The following is a 20,813-nucleotide window of genomic DNA, read 5'->3' on the forward strand; positions in this document are numbered from 1 at the left end:
CACAATATATAGATTCTTCTCTTTTTTTTTTTTTTTTTTTTTTTTCTCCTATAATCAATAAAATAAAAAACAAGATCCACAGATGTGAAAATAAGAAACAAGATTTTTAGGACATATTTGTTAAGGAAATGAATCTGTCGAACCACCGAAAAGTTAGAGAGTAAGATCTATCATCTTATTATCCGTCATAAATATCTGTCATTATAATTATCTTATATTATTTCGTTAACTTGACACTTTGAGTATTTTATCGATATGACGTGTGTTATTGCGTTATTAATATGTCTAATATCAAAAAGAATTTCGATTACTTGAATTCTATATCACAGCTATGTGATCACGAGTAATATTTCGTATTACGCCGAATTCGCACAGTTGCAAATTTTTTTTTTTTTTTTTTTTTTTTTTTGTTGAGAATAAGCATACGTTTTTTCTCAAACTGAGTTGGAATTCGACTGGCCATGCGGGAACAGTTGGGCAATGCGCGTTTCTCTCGTTGATACGAGACACGATGGTATGTTTTTCAGATGATGTGATCGTTTCAGGATGGTCCAGCCTCCGTCTTGCCGTTGACCCAGACTCTATCGAACATTTATAGCCGCAGATCGGCCAGTCCCGATGTTCCAGGCACCGATGTAGATGAGATTCAGGTTCGTAAACGTGTAAAATGCAAAAGTATAAACTGCGAATCTTTGAAACAAGTTTTAAAGATTCACATTTTCGCACAACTTCCACGACAAGTTACTGTCACTGCAAACTAAAACCTGTTCCACTAGATTCGTAAAATAATGTAGTGTAAATAATAACACGATTAACAAAGCTATATGTTTACTATTAATTTAATTAATCATAAGTATTGCGTGTATTTAGTATATAAGATTTTTTTTTATTCTAAAGCACTATTCCAGAAAAAGCAATCACAATTATTTGAATTAATTGATAATTATGTGCACAATTATTTTTTTTATCTCATAGAATTTATATAAATGTATTGATCATATGAATGCAGCGTGATAATGATTGTTCATAAACTCATGATGGTAAACCTGTTTTCTGTAGTTGAATGTACAGCAAAGATATCTAGTTTACCAACTCGCTTCCTCGAGAAATTCGTGGCGACACGACTTAGAATTTACTCATAGTCTCTGAAACCATTCTTAAAACTTTGTCGATAATCCGATTTTTAAGCGCCTGAGAAATACATCTTTAATTTTTTTTTAATTCAAGAAATTTTTCATTCTTACTATATAAAATATTAATTATCATAAAATTAAATTCAAATGAGGTATGGCAATAATTATATCGATTGCATTTGTAAATCAACATATTTTGCGATTTGAATCTTTAATTCTTTAATCTTTTTTTTTTTATCTTCCAAACATATATGATTTATTTTAGATTTACCAAGTCAAATTTCATACAACTGACGAATAGAATAGTAAAGAAAAAAAAAAAAAAAAAAAACAGGAATCGCGTTTTGTATCTTATATAATTTTATTAAGCATAAATTTTAAGATACATCTTAGAGGAACGTGCTTAATTTTGAGTACCTAACTGGGGTTTCTAAAACTCTCGTAAGAGTCGAATAGCTACTACGAAGCACCTACTATCGACCCTAATCGGTTGAAAGAGACACGCGGGATATATTCCTTGTGATCGTATTTTCTCTAGTTTACACGATGGAAAATACAACATGATGTAATGTACGTTCTATTTGCTGCAAGCTGAATTTTGAAATAAAATACAGCAGCGCATATAGTGTTTCATATAAATATTGAGGCATATCATACACGCGATGCGAGTATAATATGAAATGGGTATCTCAAAAAATTTTATTTTCGCCATACGTGTGTAATTTTGCGTATATTTACATATACGTTACTGAAAAATTCACGGCCACCGTATTTTTATTATCATTTAAATCTATTTGCCGTGTCGTAGCTCCTCCCATATTTTGTCTGTTCGAGTAGCATCCGGTGAACGAACGATTTTCACGGGAATAAAAGCGTCGATTTAATACTGATATATCTATCGCATCTCGCCATTTCACGGAAATCGGGATGAATAAGCGCAGTACATACGTAAATCTCAATGAATACTCGATGGATTGTATTTTGAACGGTGATATCAACAATTTTCAAACTGGCATGAATTCATTTTATCGGTTTCTTTACACGGAAAACCATTCTATTAAAATAGTATATTTTTATGGTATACATCATCGACAAAAATTGTAAGTGCTTACTACAACCCCGTATTTCGATGAAAATTTTATAATTTCATTGATTAGAATTTATAATAACAATCGCGCTTACACTTATAAAATATAGGTTCATGTTAAACGTGCATAATTTTTTTGACGAACACGATCAGATTTTTTTAAGTTTAATTCATTAAGACTAACAATGCGATTTACACGCAATATCTTTCCGTAACTTATAATCGCTTCATGTTACCGTTCTTTCGATGGGCTGCTTATATTAATACAAACCGTGAAGCACTCAAGTGCCGCTTTTTGCTGCTTTCAAGGGTTTAATGCAACACTTAAAGTTGAACGTGAAAAGAGCATTCGTCTACTTGAGTTTCTCTAACGAATGCGATAAGAGGTTTATCTCGTTTAACTGTAAATATAGAAATTAATTTGCTTGACGTCAACGGCAGACTGTAATTTTCCGCCATCCTTCGTCTTTTCGTTATTGCGCAGGCCTCGTCTTGTACAAGTCTTCGTTTCAGAATACGATCCGCGCGGTTGTCGATTATCTCCTCACGTTCTTCCTATCAAATCCAACGTTTTCTAAAGCTGCGGGGCGCCGCATTGTGCCTCAGTATTGTACTCGTAATGGACATCCGAATAGCAAAATGAAATGGTCATGGGAGTTCATAAAAAGATTTGCGCAATAGGCGGCTGTACATGACGGTTAACTAACTCGCACGAAGATATTTTATATATTGTTACGTTCGCGAGTAAGTCGGAATAATCTCAGCGAAGAATCACTGGATCGATGGAACGACAAATTAAATTATAAATTTTACACACGCTTATAAGTGTTGCTTGTAAATATTTGCCGGCTTATTCCTGTGTTATCCTTTCATAATTTGTTGTCACAAGATTGACCAATGATTGATTGGGGCCCTCGTCGTTATTCACCGATTAATTAGCGACGTATCAATTTGTAAACTGTACCAAAAATTAGCATGCTGTCATTGTTGATGCCGTTTTGCGACCTACACGTTTACGAACGATTGCTCGAACCACGCGTGATTAACTTAGAGCGGTTATATTATGATGTATTCCGTTTGACTATAATAACTTGATTAACTTCCGAGAATAGAGCGTTTCATCAATTATGGTAAAATGTTTGTTTCCGTCAATGATTGAAACATGCTATATGCCGTCGCATATGAGAAGAAATACCCATTAATAAAAATTTATTATTGATCATCATTTAACCTCTAGATTGTTTTTCGCTGCTTTAATTAACTCGTTAGAAAATGCCGATATCGCGCACAGTGATATATATATATATATATATCGTATGGTTTTATCCGAAATCAGATATAAGGTTATTATTTTTGTGGATTTTATTAGATACGATCTACCGTGACTAATTTGTAAAATTTAATGAGTGGTATATATATATATATAATGAATCGCGATTTTATATTTTCGAGATAATAAAACTCGTCGTACAAAAAATATGTAACGGAGCGTAAAACTGTAAATTATTGTTTGGTCAAAATACGATTCCAAGAATTAGTCGGTCGGCGATCCTGCGACGTGAAGTTTAATTAAGCGAGAGTTTAATCAGGCCGGATGTGAACTTACGCGCGGACACAATTTCTCCAGGCATCGATCCCGGGCACTATAGGTTCTGTAATGTTACCGAAGAGACACTGTAGCAACTATTGTCTGCGAGAATTACATTTAACGAAAGGCGGCAACCACTCGACATTTAATCGTGAAAATTAATGACGGTTTGTCGGTTGAAAACTAAAATAAATGGAACGACTCATTGAATTCATAAATAGCGTGCGGCTATAATTAATTATCTAGAATTCTCTCAACTTTGGATTCGATCAAAGAAACAAACACTTCGGAGAATCCTCCATTAGACTGCGGTCCAATCGCGAAGATGTGCTCGGAATTAGACAGCGACACCTTCGTCGGAGCATCGACACGCTATTGATATCAGTGCGGAGTAGCTTTTACAGCAGTAGCGACGCCGACGTTCTTCACGCTGAGATAGAAACTCTCGACTACTTCTAAAAATCACTCGGTTGTGAATCAGTGCAATGATTTAGTTACTTCAAAACGGGACACTGCTAATTAACAAATATTTCACGTAATCGCTATCAGAGATTTTATTTTTTTTTTTTTTAAAGTTTACAAAAGAGTTTAAATTTTATTTCGAAAACATCAAAGAAAGTGTGTGACGAATGAAGTGTATCCAACGAGAACGCACAATACATCGATTTGAATATAAATAGCGTGATTGTATCCAAAATTTGTAAAATTGAAAATTTATTTAAAATTGTTTTTTTTTTTTTTATGTTTATAAAACTAAAGCATTTCTACCAAATATTTGCGAGATTAAAATGATTGTTGACTTGAAAGTTTTTTTTATTTATATTTACATTAATTTGGCCGGAAAATTAGCATGTAGGGAATTTCCACTGAAAAGGGGTCGAGCTTGTTAGAGATTCCGGTTCTCAGAATAAAAGAAGAGAAGATCTATTAATTGACGTGATCACGAATAACCTTCCGGTCTTGCTTATGAAAGTATGTTTTTCTTGGAAGAGTTACCACGGGGTGATTTAGTGAGAATGTGGGACGAAATAAATAAAGCATGAAACCATCTTCCTAGAACACTGTCGTAAAAAAAAAAAAAGGAAAAAAAATTCGTGATTCTCTCTTTCGGTAACAATTCGAATATCCGTTATTTTAAAAGTCATTTTTCTTCCGAAACTAAAAATACGAAAAAAAAATTATGCGTTACACATGCACACACATGTGTAAAACACTTTTTCAATAAACTACTATAATATTAAAGAACAATATTGCATGATAAATTATGGTAGGATGATGTAACAAATCAAGGGATTTATGAAGGGATGCATTTTCACGGAGCAGAATGTGTTGATGGAGATTGTTTGCTGAAGCTCCAAGTCTGAACTATTTCGCTCTCGCACGCGTGGTTTCTCCATAAACAATATGCGGCGGTGTTTGGTATTCTTGGAAGCTTGTAAACGCTTCAATCACTCTGAAATTTTCCTTCGCAACCCGTTCACACGACCATATGGCGTAGCCAAACGTACCTACCTATTTTTGCACAAGTTTCCGTCAATAAAAGTACGAATGCACATTTCAGTAGAATGTTTAATATGTAGAAACCATGAAATATATTTTATATTTTAGTGTAACTGCTAAAAATGATGTGCGAATTGGAAGGTATTAGATCCCAAATGTTAAAAGATAAGTGATTAAAAATTTAAAAAAAAATTATTCTTTTAAAAATTATATTACACTATTTTTTTGCATTTGAAAAGGAAAAATTTTTGTACGGTGAATAACGAATAAAGAATAATTTATATATATTACATTATTTTTTTTTTTCGCACTTGAAAAAGTATACTCGATCCAATATATTCGAAAGATTGTTTGTATGATGATTAAAGAATAATTTTTGTATAATATGGTGTTTGTTCAAAAATCACTTATTAAAAGCGTATTAATGAATTAACGCAATTAACACGCTTCGTTGAATAACACTTGAAATATTATTTTCACATTCCTGTTGACTTGCGGTATTAATGCACATTCGATTACAACGTCATTGCGGCAGCTTTATTCGCGTTTGCAGAATGCACTCGACAATAATGGTCGATGCGACTATGTTGAGGGAATAAAAGCGTGCACAGTGGAACAAGAGGGAGAGGAATATATAGACAGTCCGATACTTATGACACGCTTTCACGAGAAGCGAGAGAAAAGGAGGATTTGATTCGTGACATATATCCCCGACGTTCTCTTCGCCATTGGTATCGATTTCTCCGACGATGGGCACGCCCGTGATACTCGATTGAAAGCCGTCGTTTAAGTAGTTTTAACAAAAACGACGAGTAGTTTAAATAAATTATAAAAATTTATCTCCAAGCTCGAAATTTGAAAATAAAAATTTAAATGTTAAAGAAAAAGCTGCCCTCGCATTAAAAAAAATTTAAAGTAATGTAATAAAGTAAGAATTAAGTTTATACAATATGTATGAAAATATAATACCAAGAATTAAGTATAAGAATTTTTTAATGAAATGAAAATTAAACTTGTAATGTAAAAAATCTACATTTAAATATACGTTGGAATAATATTATTTAATTTGTACTAGATAATGCGTTTTTACGAACTATAAAACTTCTCGTAATATTTTCCAATTAATGAAATGCATCTCTAATGAATAACTATGTTTTATTTCTCAATTTAATTTTTTGTCGTTTTATAACTGTTATATAGTGCTTCTATTTTGCTTGAAATTTACGCAACGGCAAATCGAGTGGACTTTGATAGACAGTGTACATTGAAAAATATATATTCGCAAAATATCGCGCGCGGACTGTTTTTGCACGATGATAGACTGGGTGTCGATCGTATGTCACTCAAGGCGTCGATTCAGTGATTACATGTTCGCCGTGCCGATCAAAATACGAAAACGTCGAAGAGCGAGACGAAACAGCAATCCAAAATTGGTTTTGCTCGATGATCGCAATGCTAATATCGCGATTTCGCGTAATTCCGAGAACGACGGGGTTGCTTGCGAATGCTGCTGGAGCCACGTAAGTTTTGGACAAAATCTTACAGTGTCAAAAAAGACGATTTTTTTTTGCAGCGGAATAAATATGAAGAAAATTAATTATAAAACTTAACAAGAAGGTACTCTGTGCGTGACTGCGTTTTAATATTACAAGTTAATATCTAATGATTGCCATATCAATATATCGGAAAGTGCTTTTTTATGATATTTTGACGTAGGACTCTTATATTAATATTTAATGTATAGGATAATAATGAGAGAAAGAAATGAAATTGCTTTTTCTTTGTTGCAGAAAACAAGATACGATAATGCAGGGGTGGAGGAACAGTTGCCGCCACCACCGTCGCCGCCTCAGCTAAAAGAGGCGGCTCAATTGGATGGAGTTCCTAGACCGAATTCGGTCGATCGTATCCTTCATTCTGACGGAATCCAGCACATCAGTCATGAGACACTCAACAAGGTAAGAGTACCAAAATGTAGAAAAAAAAGATTGAATAAAAATTGTTTAACATCGCATGCCAAACAAATGCGAATGCTTTTTTTTGGAAAAAAGTAGAAATCGCGCAAGCTTTTATTTACTATAAGTCAAATTGAAAATGTCGCAAGAGAGAAAATTTTGTCTTTGTAACTTTAAATTTGTTGCTTGATTTGAAAATTTAAATTCTGCAACAGAGATAGAGGGAGGGAAAGGGATAAAGTAAAGATCAAAGGTATTGCTCATTCAGGGGCAATGACTGGCGCATGCGCATACAAGCTCGAAATATTCGCCACCTACGGTTTCATCCCCGAAGATACTCGCTTCTACCACGAAATCGATAGATGCGGCTTTCATGCGGTTGGTAACGGCCGGAGAACAGATCTTCCACGTTACCGAGTGCTGTAATTTCCGACAAACGTTAAGAACTTAGCTGACGTACAGACGTACAGATAATATATCGCATCATTGATGCATATATTAATGCAATTAGACTAAAAATCATCCAATTCTGTCAATTTAAAACAATTCTATCGTAAACTTTTTTTTCATTTATTTTTTTTTTTCTCGAAAATAGTAGAGAAATTATATATTATATAAAATAGAGATAGAGAAGCACTATATAACGACCAAAAGTGACAAAAATTAAATTGAGATATAGTTGTCCACTAGAGATGCGTTTTATTAATTGTATAAAATATTACGAGAAGTTTTATTGAGTCTATATTTTTTCTTCCTATATTTATTCGACTCCAATTATAATTGTGTCATAGTAGTTTTGATTGGAACTATAAAGACTGGAATTTGAATCTCGAAGCACGCTATCTCGCAATAACTTGCTGCACCCTTCATCAGAGGGCAGGAAATCGCTTCTCGGAATTCTCCGCAAAACCGCACGATCCCGCTACCGTCTACAACGTGGTAAGATCGACATCTGCATTACCGTGGCCCCGTTGACTGGCCGCAACACGTGGACAAAACAGTTCGGCCGCGACTTTGCAGCTCGTCGGCCCCGAGAGCCGGACGCGCAACGTGACGCGACGCGACGGTGGCGGTTCGGTGATTCCGATAGTACGGTGCATGATCCGGTCGCAAAACAGGACTGTGCGACCGCGGGATCATGACGAAGAGGTACGATAGAGAGTCCTGAGGGTGTTTCCCCGCTCGACGTCCTTGGATACTCTCGGGTGTGAAAAACCGAAAGGCGTTTATTGATCGCGTTTCTCGGAGGTTGTAATGTTTTTCTATCGCTGACCGGTCGATAACGGGACCGATGTGGTGCAAAACATCCGCGGCCGCGTATGGTTCGATGATTGGCACGAATTGTAAAGTGCACATTCAAATTATACCGTGTGTTTTCCGATATTTAATTACGTTCGACAGTTGACCAGCTGCCGAATGCGTAAATACATCGAGTTTCCGCAAACGCACACAGTTATAATAATTTCAGTCGTGTATAAATAATTCAGGAATTAGGTTAATTAATTCAACGTGCGCGCGAGCTTTATCACGTCACCGCTACTCTGACCAGATAGATAATTACGTGATTTGAATTACAGAAAAATACGTGAGTTTATGTGATAATGCCCGTATCATTTCCAAAAAAATAGTCCATTAGAGTGGGGCCTGATAAAATTCATATTTTATCTACCGTGTCATTAAATTCGTTATTGTACACATTTATTAATGTTATGTTTTATATCATATATTTAAAACATAAGTTTTATTTATTTCAAGTTATCTGTTGACATGAGAATGTATCGAAGATATCATCGATTTTCATTCTAAAATCAAGTAAATATCAGCGTCCGGAAACTTTGAAATTAAAACTTTATTGTAACTTTGAAATTTCCTGTAGGCATTCCGTATTCATCGTGCGAATCGACCGATGTGTATCGAATTTTAATGCAGTTTTCCGTATCGGAGAGAACGAGCAGAATCGTTAAATATAAATTGTGCAGGCGCGTGACAATGCGAGATTCTCGTTTGCGCGATAATTTAACAGATGTATCTGCGTCGAAGAACACGAGTCATTTCCACGGGATTAATCGGTGATTTACGTGCGATTTGTCACAGTCACAAATTAAAGTCGCACGGCTTTTATCGCTCTCGTGAACGGCGATCGTTAAGAGAGAACGTTTCAAAAGAGATGCATTTTTGCGAGAACGGTTGCAATCGTCTGTACAGCGCATTCGCGCGCGATTTAATGAGATTTGAGAATGAGAAAAGTGTAAGGATGAGTTAGATACACGTGCTACAAGTGGTCGATGTATTGTTATTCTCATTTCGTATCGAATGATTTTATATCTCCCATTGAGAATTCAGTTTTTTCCATTGCAATTGAGATGCACGTGCATTCAAGATTCAAGCATGTTTTCATAACTCTTACGGCGTTTTCCACACTGTTATGAACGCAAAACTTTTATTCACATAGACATATTTATAACAAAAAAATCTATATTTCTTTAATGCATCAATTTCTCTTCTTTAGTTATTCACTCAAAGTAATAAAATCGTATGCACGATATATTTTTGCAAATTATTAATAATAAAATATTAGCAAAAGTTTGCAACAGTTAAATTGCGAAGCTATTTTTTTCTTTAAAGCTATCCTAGTCCATCAATGTGAAACTTCTTCGTAATATACGAAATTCAGGAGCAGTCAGATAATTTCTTACAGAAGCACCAGCGTTACAAGTGCTCGCTTAAGACCAAGTTTCAGCTACTTAAGGCGAGAGACACCGGTTATAACGAAGGTAACTACAAACTTGCGCGTCAAGAGGGTCGTTTTAACGTTATACATAATTTATGTCGCGCAATAAATTACTATTCCCATCATCTTCAATCTAACAGGACGCTACATGAACGGCGCGATAATATTATTTTCCTCCAACAAGTAAATGGCAAAACACGAATGTATTTTCCGTGACATTTTCTTTTCTGTTGGCTCTGCACGAATTCACCTTTTTCTTCTTTCTGGCTTCCGTTGTAATTTATCGATGTATTTTTTACGAGAATCTCTCTTATCGCAACATCTAACGAATCTAGGCCAAGCGATAGAATATTCTAGATCGAGCTTTCACAAAGTTGTAGCTGTATCGTGACTTTTTGTATACAAAATAATTTTATTATGCAACAGTTCGTATTCGTACGTTTTATATTAATATAAAAAAGAAAATAAATGTTAAGAAAATTTTTTTAAAGGAATATTTTTTTGTCTTTACACGAGAAAAATGATCACAAAATAAACGATGAATATTCCACAGCTTTGAATTTTCTCTACGTAAATGTTATTATGAGAAATGAGGATACTTTAAGTTTGAACGTGACAGCACGAATTTACTAAAATTGCAAGCTTTCGTATAAAAATCTTATAAAAATGATCCAGATATGACAAAAAATATGGAATGTAGCATTGAAGTGAAAAAGATTAAGGTAGATGAGGGTCAAACATATTTCTTTTTCACATATGATTCCGCCGGATAATCATCGTTCTTCGCATGACCTAGAACGACCTAGATACTACCTCCGAAGTTTCCCATTTTCTTGGATGATTCTCGGTCAGCAAATCATTCGACAATAAAGCTCGCTTTTCTCTAGACCTGATTTTTAAATCGTTGAAACTACGCGAAGAATTCTCGATATCTTTTAAGTTTGTAAATAAAACAGAAGAGAAAAGTTATTTCAGAAACGCCGTGTTGTAAACGTATAATAATGTAATGCGCATGTAAGAAATTCGTGAAATTATTTGAAATATCCAAAACATTTATTTGAGATACAAGAAAACGTTGCAAGATTTGCGAGCACGTCGCATTATTGACGTACAATTAAAAAATAAAAATGTGTTTCTATTACATATTGATAATGAATCAATTAATTATTCTTTCCAATTTATGTTATGGAAAAATTGAATCGCTCGCGTAGTATAGGCTGCATAATGTAATTTGTTAGCTCGCGATATATCTCACATTTACATAAGATATTATTTTATGCAGGACAACATTATTTGTTAAATTCAACATGTAGTCACATTACATCAAAACCTCTCTGTAACATTATATTAATATTTCAAAAATAACAAGGTAATGATTTTCGTCAAATTGCATGCGCAATATACATATATATAAATATTGTAAAATTGGATTAAGATAAGAACCAAGTACAAAATTACTATAAAAAATTAAGTTTTTTTTAATTGCCATGTATATACATAAAAAAAAAAACATTGTTGGGTAAGCTTTTTCATAGTTATGTATTATATAATCTCAAAATTGATCGTTAATGCGCATGCATGTTAAACAGTAAGTAAGTTGCAGAAATAACAGTATAATGAACTTTTTGCATGTATTATGTCGAGTTCTACTTGACATTTACTTCAAGTACTCGGATACACTCGAGTATATTATCGCGGCGAACCTATTTAGATAATTATTTAACAATTGTGCGCGTTTTTTATCGCACGTTTTAGCAATTTTCGCACAAGTATGAAAAGTTCATGATTTTGTCCATAATTTTGCTCGCCTTGACATTTAACTTTATCGATCGGATTATACTCTTGATTAAATGTTAAACGAAAAATCTCTTGCATTTGCGGATTTTACATTATTTATCAATGACTACGAATGCTCCAAATTATTCAGATTAGTATGGATGCAATTAAAATTGGTTCGCACGGAAAATCAGGAAACTCGCGATAACTCCCAACAGAATTAAATTACAAGCTGGATGCAAATTGCAAGTCAATCTACAATCATTCAGCGAATCGTGATTCGAGCGAATAGTAGACCGCACAATAAAATTAAATAACGATTGCGTTATCGCTACGCGCGTTTAATTTGCGCGATACGTGTTATGATCAACTTAACGTGCCGTGGTACTTATAATCTAATCGCGATTAACCCCTCGCGACCATGCAGCTGTGCAGATTGAACTAGCTATGAGTAAGAGTCGTGATATGATGCGATATTACACCCGATACAATTATGTTTTACCTACAAAAAAAGATCCCTACAAGGTCTTTAATGACAAAGTGCTGTTACACATATTTGACATTAGACGTGACTCTGTTTGCTTTTAAACGCGAATGAGCAGAAATCAGACATGAGATACAAAATATACGAATTTCAACAGAATCAATTTATATATATATAAATTGATTCTGTTGAAATATATATATATATATATGTATATGTATGTTTGCAGATACACTAAATTAGATTACTATAAATTCTATAGAGTACGGAGGAAAAGAAACGTGCTCGCACGATTCTCTATCTTGAATACGTTTATTGAAGCGTATTCTCGTGATACGAGCAAATCAATCGGGAAACTTCAGACTGAGACTACAGACTCTGGTTAGTCGCGTGATCATGCGTGCCTCGAGAAACGAAGACGGGAACAGCTGCTCGATATCGCGCGACACGAAAGCCGGCGGGAGCGCAGCGCGCCTAATGACTTCGTGACTCGCGAGAGTGATTCTGGCGTGACTTGCGTCTGACTAAACTACTTCTTGTACCACCTTTTCTCAAGACCTTTCTTCGATTATTACCGACTGCCGCATTATTCGCGTAACTTTTATTTTAAATACAGAAAATTGGATTAATCGTCTTTCAACATTATTATCGTAATATAATTTTTTTATGCATTTTTTTGTGAATAAAGTGGTAAAATTATATATTAAAAAAAGAGATGTACATATACATATATTAATAATAAATTCTGCACAGGAAAAAAAGTAAAGTTTTTTTTTTTTTTTTATTTCAAAATATCAGGACTAAACAAAACGTTATTCGCATTAATATTAAACGATGTTTTTACTTTTCTTGTCGCGATTCAGTTACATTCATTCGAGCTATAGATATTTCAAGCATATATCAAAGTGACAGCCTTCGTAGAAGAGTATATAATTGTAAATTCTTGTCAATGTGCCGCGTGTAAAGATTCTTTCTTTTTGCCAGCTGTAAACATTCGACAGGTGTCCAAGTGATAGTCTTCATAGATTTAAATGAAAAAATAAACAGTGTATATGAATGAATCTCTCGCTGGATACTGCATCAGTACGGAAAATTCTCCATTCAGAAATAACAACGACCCATTAATGATCAATGTCTCCATTGAGAGTGATTTCTCTTTATATGTATACGGAAAATATGGCGTAAAACATCGCATTCTAGCCGACTGTCATATGGCACACACAATGGCTGCATTGTTCGCACCGTACCGCGGATGCTTTTAATTAAAAGCTTCCGCAATGATTTCTCTCTTCCCCTCTTATTTTTATTTATTTTTTTTTTTTTTTTTTTTTTTTTTTTTATTTACTAAAAGTGCTCTTGAAAGCATCATACCGGCAGATATCGATTTTGGACGACCACGAACGCCGAGAGCTCTCCGTCGAATTGCCTTCGACTCTGTATTTTTCAACGTAAACATTTCTAGACTTATCAAAAACCGTTCGTAATTCGTTTACTGGAAACAATGAAGTTTGTACCCGTTGTCTTGTGGACGACATACGATACGCAAAATCTTGTCGCAAACTGATTGCAAAGTTGACCGCTTAATTGGATCTTTTCCTATAACTGTTTACCACATAACAAAGATCCAAGAGTTTGAAAAAACTTAACAAACGGCTGCAATAAAAATTAGAAATTTTGCAAGACAATACTGTTTCATAAGATTTCGAATTTTCCAATTATTATGTTTCATATGGTAAAATTATTCTGTTAATTTTAGTAAAACATTTCTTGACGCGAATTAAATGTTTTAATTAAAAATTTCGCATTCGTTCTTCTTTTGGACCTTGTTACGTAGGATATAATCTTTTTTTCTTGCTATGACACTTCGTGTGTCGCGGCTGTTTTAGCGACAGCCCTCGAAAATAATATTCGTGACGACTCCACGTCAACTCCGCGCCCGACTCGAGCCTTTTCAAAGTAATCATCAACATCGCGATGAAACGCCAGCCAGCGGCTACGCTCACTATGATAACAATGCCACTCGTCAGCATTCAAGTTTTCAGCGCGTAGCAAGCCGCCGTTTCATCGAGGCTGGGATCCCCGAAAGGATTCCGGCGGGATTGTTTCGGGGTTGGATGCGGTCTCTCCCGAGAGTGGATGCAGTTTTCGCGAGGTGGCGGTGCGGTTCACCCCGCCGTGCAGAGTCGGTCGCACTGACACGAATGCATGTAGAGTTCTCGATATGCATATAACGTGTACACACGAATATACACAAACAGGCGGGTAGACAGATATATATATATATATATATAAGTACTCCGCGACACGACCGAGAGAGAGAGAGAGAGAAACAGAGAACGAGGACCACCCTTATACACGTGAGAAACACACTCACACACGGCGCAGTCAACGATGTGTGCTCGCTAGTATTCCAAGTGCGCTCAGTGACGTAGGTCAGTGCTCGCGACTACGGCCCGCAAGCTCCCTCAGATTAAAGCTCGCGCTTTCCACTAGGAAAGCGAGAGGGAGCGCAGTCGTTATCTCTATATATGCAGCATCCGGTCATGCGGAGGCGCGTACGTAAGATGCTCTCGCGCGAGAGCATGGCCATTTATTATGAGGTATTTAAAGAGTGTGTTGTCACATAGTGTGCACATGTGTTATAGTTGTGCTTGCAAGTGCACAATGTGTGTTTGTCCTTTCGCGTCGCGTCGGACAGCGCAAAACGCACGTCGAAAAGACGACTCTCTGCTCGGTAATTATTTTGCATTGGTTGTCGCGATCGTATTCTCTCCGACAAATCGTCGTGAAATGTGGAATTAACTTGGGATGAATCCGGCGTGCATGTGTTATATCCGTTGCTCACCTAGCACTCCTCTCCCTTGTGTGTTTATGTGTATTTATACATGTGTGGTGTGAGATTAGATTCTCTATCTCTGAGATAAAACTCGAGCTTTCTCTTTGAAAGTTTATCAACTTCTGTCAATCTCGAGGACTAAGATAGATGATAATTATGACTTTTTAATACATTTATTATTAATAATATTGGAGAATAAATTTTGAATTATAAATTAAAAAATATACATATACACAGAGATTTATTAATGCAATTCATTTGCATGCATTAATAAATGATATTAAGAAACGGTATTTGTATTTCTTTGAGATTACATGATTTTTAGATACTATTATCAGCAAACATTAATTTTCTTCTATTTTTATTATAATAAATTTGATTATTATGCAAGAATTTAAAACTTTTGTGTTCTCTCTCAGTTCATGTGCTATTGAACTCATAAAACAATCTAACACAGACATCCGTAACTATGTATTAATATTATTAAATTAATGTGTGCCACACACAGTGTTGACTCCACTCACTTGTTTATCTTTGCACGTATCGCCGTCCGGCTTTGATTACTGTCAAAATATTTGGCGAATCGATTTCTCGATACCATCCGGTCATCGATAATATCGTCGCGTAAAATGTCACCGCGAATGCATCCAATGCAAGTTACGTGAGAAATGCAGGAGGTGCGCTCGCACAAACACACGTGTCAAGACTGCGTAATGGGACTTGGTCGGTTGAACACGTATCACGTGTACAAAGTGTACGGTCAGTGATGCAGGTCAGCGTACACAGCGACGACCTGGAAAATGCATTTTTTAAAGTCTGCGTCGTGAATCAGCGTTGCAACAGCGCTCATTTCGATTAACTTTATCGCAAATTAGTATCGTGAAATTAATTGCAACACTTGACACTTTCAACAAAACCTTTCCGAAAGGCGTTAATCTCATAACGAAGTATAAACTCGGTGAAAGCCCAGAATACTTAAATACTTTTTTTCTTCTTTCGTTCATGTATTTCAATTTGCTTAATGCAACTTTAAGGCGAAACATTTATTTAGTCCAACTTTATTTCATTCTACTTTGCGTTTTTGTACTTTTCCCAACGAATGGCATCATTTCCGAGCTAGGCAACGAAATAAATTTATTCGCGTAATAGGGTCAGATGAAATTGAGGTTATTATAACAGGCTTCAATTAAAGTCACATGTAATTCGTTGTGTATATGTATATATATATACGCGCGATATGCAAATAGCATAGCGAAATAATTCTGCAATAAGGTCGAATAAATAAACAGGAATTGTATGTGTAATGAACTTTGCGAAACAATGGGACATATCAAAGACCTTGGCGACATAATGTCTCGTCGTTAAGATTTATCGTATAACGAGCACGTGGTATTTATCGACACGCTGTTCTCACGTAGACGCTAAGGCGCGACTTCCTGCGAACGCAGGTGTTGCCTACGCAGGTCGCAAATTGTACGCCGTATACGTACGCGCACACGTGCGCGACGGATGTGCATCGCGCGAGATGACGTGCACGTTTACTCTTTGCCGTGGCTTATTGAAACGCAATCTTTGCCTGCACCGCCTGTAACAGAATAGTGCGGCGATAAATCATTTGCCGCTAAGAAACCTGCTGGCGACCTTTCTTCAGGAACAGCTGGTGTTCGCGAGAGACGCAGATCGAAATTAGATACGTCATGTTTTGATCGCAACGTAATTGCAATTAGATAGAAAAAGAAATGTATTTCTTTTATTTTGTTTCCAAAAAATAGTAATAATTTTGGATTAAAATTTAGGATACAATATATATGCATGATTTTATATATATATATATATATATATATATATATATATATATATATATACACGAGTATGTATGTGTAAAATAGACATGTATATCTTTTTTTATTTTTAAATATCTCATTTTAGTTAATTAAATTAAAAGAAGTTAACAGCATTATAGACTATTTAAGGAGATACCGATTGTGAGCTAGTATAAATTTAACTCGTGCTTGTGCAAGGCTTCGTGGCATCCATCGAGAATATCTGATTGAATAATTCAAATCGTTTATCGATTTCGTGACGGATACACCAAAGGAAAACGATCATCCTCATAACTCTTCCTAGAAAGTTCTTAAAGTAGTAGAAACATCATATAATTGCATACAAGAATTCCGATTTTTGTGTTGTTGAGTTCCAAGCTTATGAGAAAAATTTTTGTGCCAAGATCATAAAAGGAGCGCGTTTTCAGGATTTTCAAAAAACAATTTTTTTTGTATTGTATGATAATTAGAGATGTCAAAAATAATCATTAAGTGAGGAAAAAACTCAAACCATTAAACTAAAATTAATTATTAGTCTCTAAGTACCTAAGGCCTTTTTCGTGACTAATAAGTAAACTCAAAATATTTGTGCTCATTATATTGCTCTATCATCATATCAGCGTCATTGTAGACTATAACATGTATTGTCTTTTTTACACTAGAGTCAAAGATTAATTTTTTTACTGTGAACTTTAATTCATTTTTACTTTGGGGACGGTATATGTTGTAATCTAAGATAACGTTAATATGACAGTATATCAGTATAATAAACGAAAATATTTTATAATATATAAAAAAAATAAAATAATTAATTCTGGTTTACAAAAAAATGAAAAATAATTTTGGTTTAATGGATCGAGTTTTTTTTCTCACCTAATGATTATTTTTCACTTACCTAATAATCATACAATATAAAAAAAAAAATTGTTTTTAAAAAATTATATAACGAGGCAAAAGAAAACGCGCTATAAGTAGTGACTCTCCTCATTTGCAATTTTATAAACATACTGCGTACTCTCGCGACTATAAGATGCTAATCAGACCACCGGGTCGTTCCAGCTAATGCGTGGTGTTATCGACCGACCTCCATGGTTCGCCAAAGTGAGCTACAAATCTCTGCGATTTCTATGTGAGAATGTTCACTTACCAACTACTCTGGATAGTACATTTATAGACGATCTTGGCATTTAATGTCTTTGATTGTCAAGTATTTATTCGTTGCATGCTTCATAAGAACAAGTAGTTAATCGTTACAGTGATATGTAAAATTTCTCTTGAATCGTTAGAAAATTAATAATTAATCGTATTTAAAAAGGGAGAGATTTTTATACAAAGGTACTTTTTATAAAGCAATTTTAGGACACACTGAATTAACTCTAGTGTAAATGGAAATGGCTATTTCTAATTTAAAGAGAGAGAAATAATGTATTAAAAATCAAATATGTCAAGCTATATCCTGATGCTACTGAATTATATAGTCAATATTAGATATGAGCAGTAAATATTTAGTTTAACAAAGGGAGGTAAAAAAAAGTTATGATAAATTTAATTAATTTTAAAAACATATACTTATCAAGTATTTTAGCAAACAAAACACGTTCATTAACTTCGTCTTTAACAACCGCGAGCGATTTTATCATTTTTCCTTTGAAAGTATGTTTGTAAAGCGGATCATTTACCACGTTTTATATTATTACTTCAAAGTACACGAGAAAATGCGCGTTAATTAAAGTCACATCGCAGAAAATACGCTTTCATGTTGCGAAATACTCGTTGCGCTCCTTGTAATTATAAGCATGCACGGAGACTTTGTAATCACCTTAAATTCTCTTTTTAAGCTCGTTTCTCATTATGTGCTAGATAAATATCGTGCAAATATATTTTTGCAAATATATTGCAGTATGTGTTTTTTTTTATAGTAATGAAGAATATAATTTGGAAATTTACTTATTAACCCCTATTGTACTATGTGGCATTTATAAATTATAAATTTTTGTCAAGCGATTAGAAAGCGAAAGAGAAAGAACATAGTTTCACAAGTAAAAGACGTCAAAGTTTTTTAAAAAGTTACGTAGACAATGATCTTTATTGCAATACTGTCCAATTATCATTATGCAAGTGGTCAAGTCTATAATCATGTTTCGTTTATATTCAAATCGATATTCCTGCACGTGTGCATAGAGGCAGTCAGTAACGATTGCACGTTACATTTATCGATTTAATGTCACAGTAATGATCGATAACGAATATTGAAGCGAGACTTCAAATGCAATGAATGATCGATGTGTGAATTAAGCCATTTTCGTGTTCGCTGTTCCCGTTATTTCGCTTATGATAATCGTGCTAACTGCACGCATTAACGTCAAATTCCAATTAGTACCTCGATTCAAAATGACAGAAAGTGCGTACTTTCTTTTTTTGACCATGTGTGACAAAAATATTTTATTTTTATTCTGATTATTACATAGGACCGATTTGATAAACTAATATTAATAATAAAACAATCGTTGTCAATAAACTATAAATTGATAGATTTAATAAATTTGATTACTAACAATAAGCTACGAATTATTTTTTCGAAACGATACTTTATTTTTCGCGGAAAAATAAATAAGCGTTCGAAAGCAAATACATATGTATAAACAAATATTTTTCAATTAGCGAAATTTACGTAAACTATTCCAATATTCACGCGCTGCCAATGGCGTTAGAAATTACGTTGAGTTTACGGCTGAGTAATTAAAACAACCGCGCCGATTACTCCTCCGTCTGCGGCAGACACGCGCAATTCATTCACGTTTGGGGAAACATCGATTAGTTACACGCGCATATGGAGTAACGGAGAAACTTTCGTTTACAATCAATTTGTCACTTCTCCGTGTGTTTACACAACCGTAATATTTGTTTATGCACAAATATAAAACTAGTCAATATAACTCTAGTTAGTTGCAATTTTATGTATTTAAGTAAAAAACAAATTTTTTTCCATTGAACTTCTTACATATGACTCAAAGATAAAATGGCATTAAACTTCTATTTTTCATAAAATATGGCATTATTATTTAAAAGCATTTCTGTTCTTTTTTTTTAATAATTTCTTTCCCATAGATATCTTTAGATTGATTTGAACAGACAATCAATGTAAAATTTATAAAATAAAAAATCACGGCAATAAAACTCATTATTCTCAAGTAGCATCAGTCGAATATCTCTCACAATGCATCTAATTTGCAATTATTTATAATATATTGCAAGAATAGAAGCTACGCGATGAAAAAGAGGAACATTTAGTTAACTCATCGAAATGTGCTGGAAAATGTTGACGAGCGATGGTTATCGACATCGGTAACTCAATTGCATTTCCGTCAGATGCACGTCAGATCAAATATACCTTGAAGCGTGTATTGTCGTCCTTCTTTTCTACTCACTTGAAATTTGATTTCGTCGTATTGTCTAGTAATATCGTGCATGTTATACGTTTAAATTGTTTTCGTCGATGTTAACTTCTCCAAGCTTCATTTCAGAATTTTAAATTATTCAAACACACTGGTATGTGTCTATACGGATGTATGTGTGTATGTGAATGTAATTCGATATAAAAATACGATAAAATAATTAAATATTTCTACCAAGAAAAAAATCGACCTCTGTCTCGGGTTAAAGTAGTTTGTATGATATTTATTTATTTGATTTCTGCTAAACGATTTTAAGGGAATTAAATTAAGTTATGAAGTCTTAATAATGAATCGCACTGCAATTTACGAAGAAATGAGAAATAACTGCGGAACAAATTACTGCGAATAATTTACAAGTATAAACTTCTAACTGGAACAGCTCAGAAAATAGCAAGCAATTAGTGGCAATATATGCTAAAGAGGAACTGACGTGTAACTGACCGAA

The 20,813-nt window shown here is 34.4% G+C and overlaps 1 protein-coding gene across 11 annotated transcripts in view; it reads left to right on the top strand.

Moving 5' to 3' along the window:
- LOC140663666 (disks large 1 tumor suppressor protein-like) overlaps positions 1 to 20,813 on the top strand; it is a 337,014-nt gene that overhangs the window by 141,456 nt on the left and 174,745 nt on the right. For 9 of the 11 annotated variants that reach the window (XM_072888001.1, XM_072887999.1, XM_072887997.1 and 6 more), the window contains 2 exons: positions 546 to 650; positions 7,099 to 7,266. In XM_072888001.1, coding sequence (XP_072744102.1) covers positions 546 to 650; positions 7,099 to 7,266 — 273 coding nt within the window. Of the gene's footprint in view, positions 1 to 545; positions 651 to 6,569; positions 6,829 to 7,098; positions 7,267 to 20,813 lie in introns of those variants that run through there. The other 2 variants (XM_072888008.1, XM_072888002.1) reach the window with 2 other exon arrangements.

This window comes from Anoplolepis gracilipes, chromosome 3 (assembly GCF_047496725.1).
Source record: "Anoplolepis gracilipes chromosome 3, ASM4749672v1, whole genome shotgun sequence".
Lineage (NCBI taxonomy): Eukaryota > Metazoa > Arthropoda > Insecta > Hymenoptera > Formicidae > Anoplolepis > Anoplolepis gracilipes.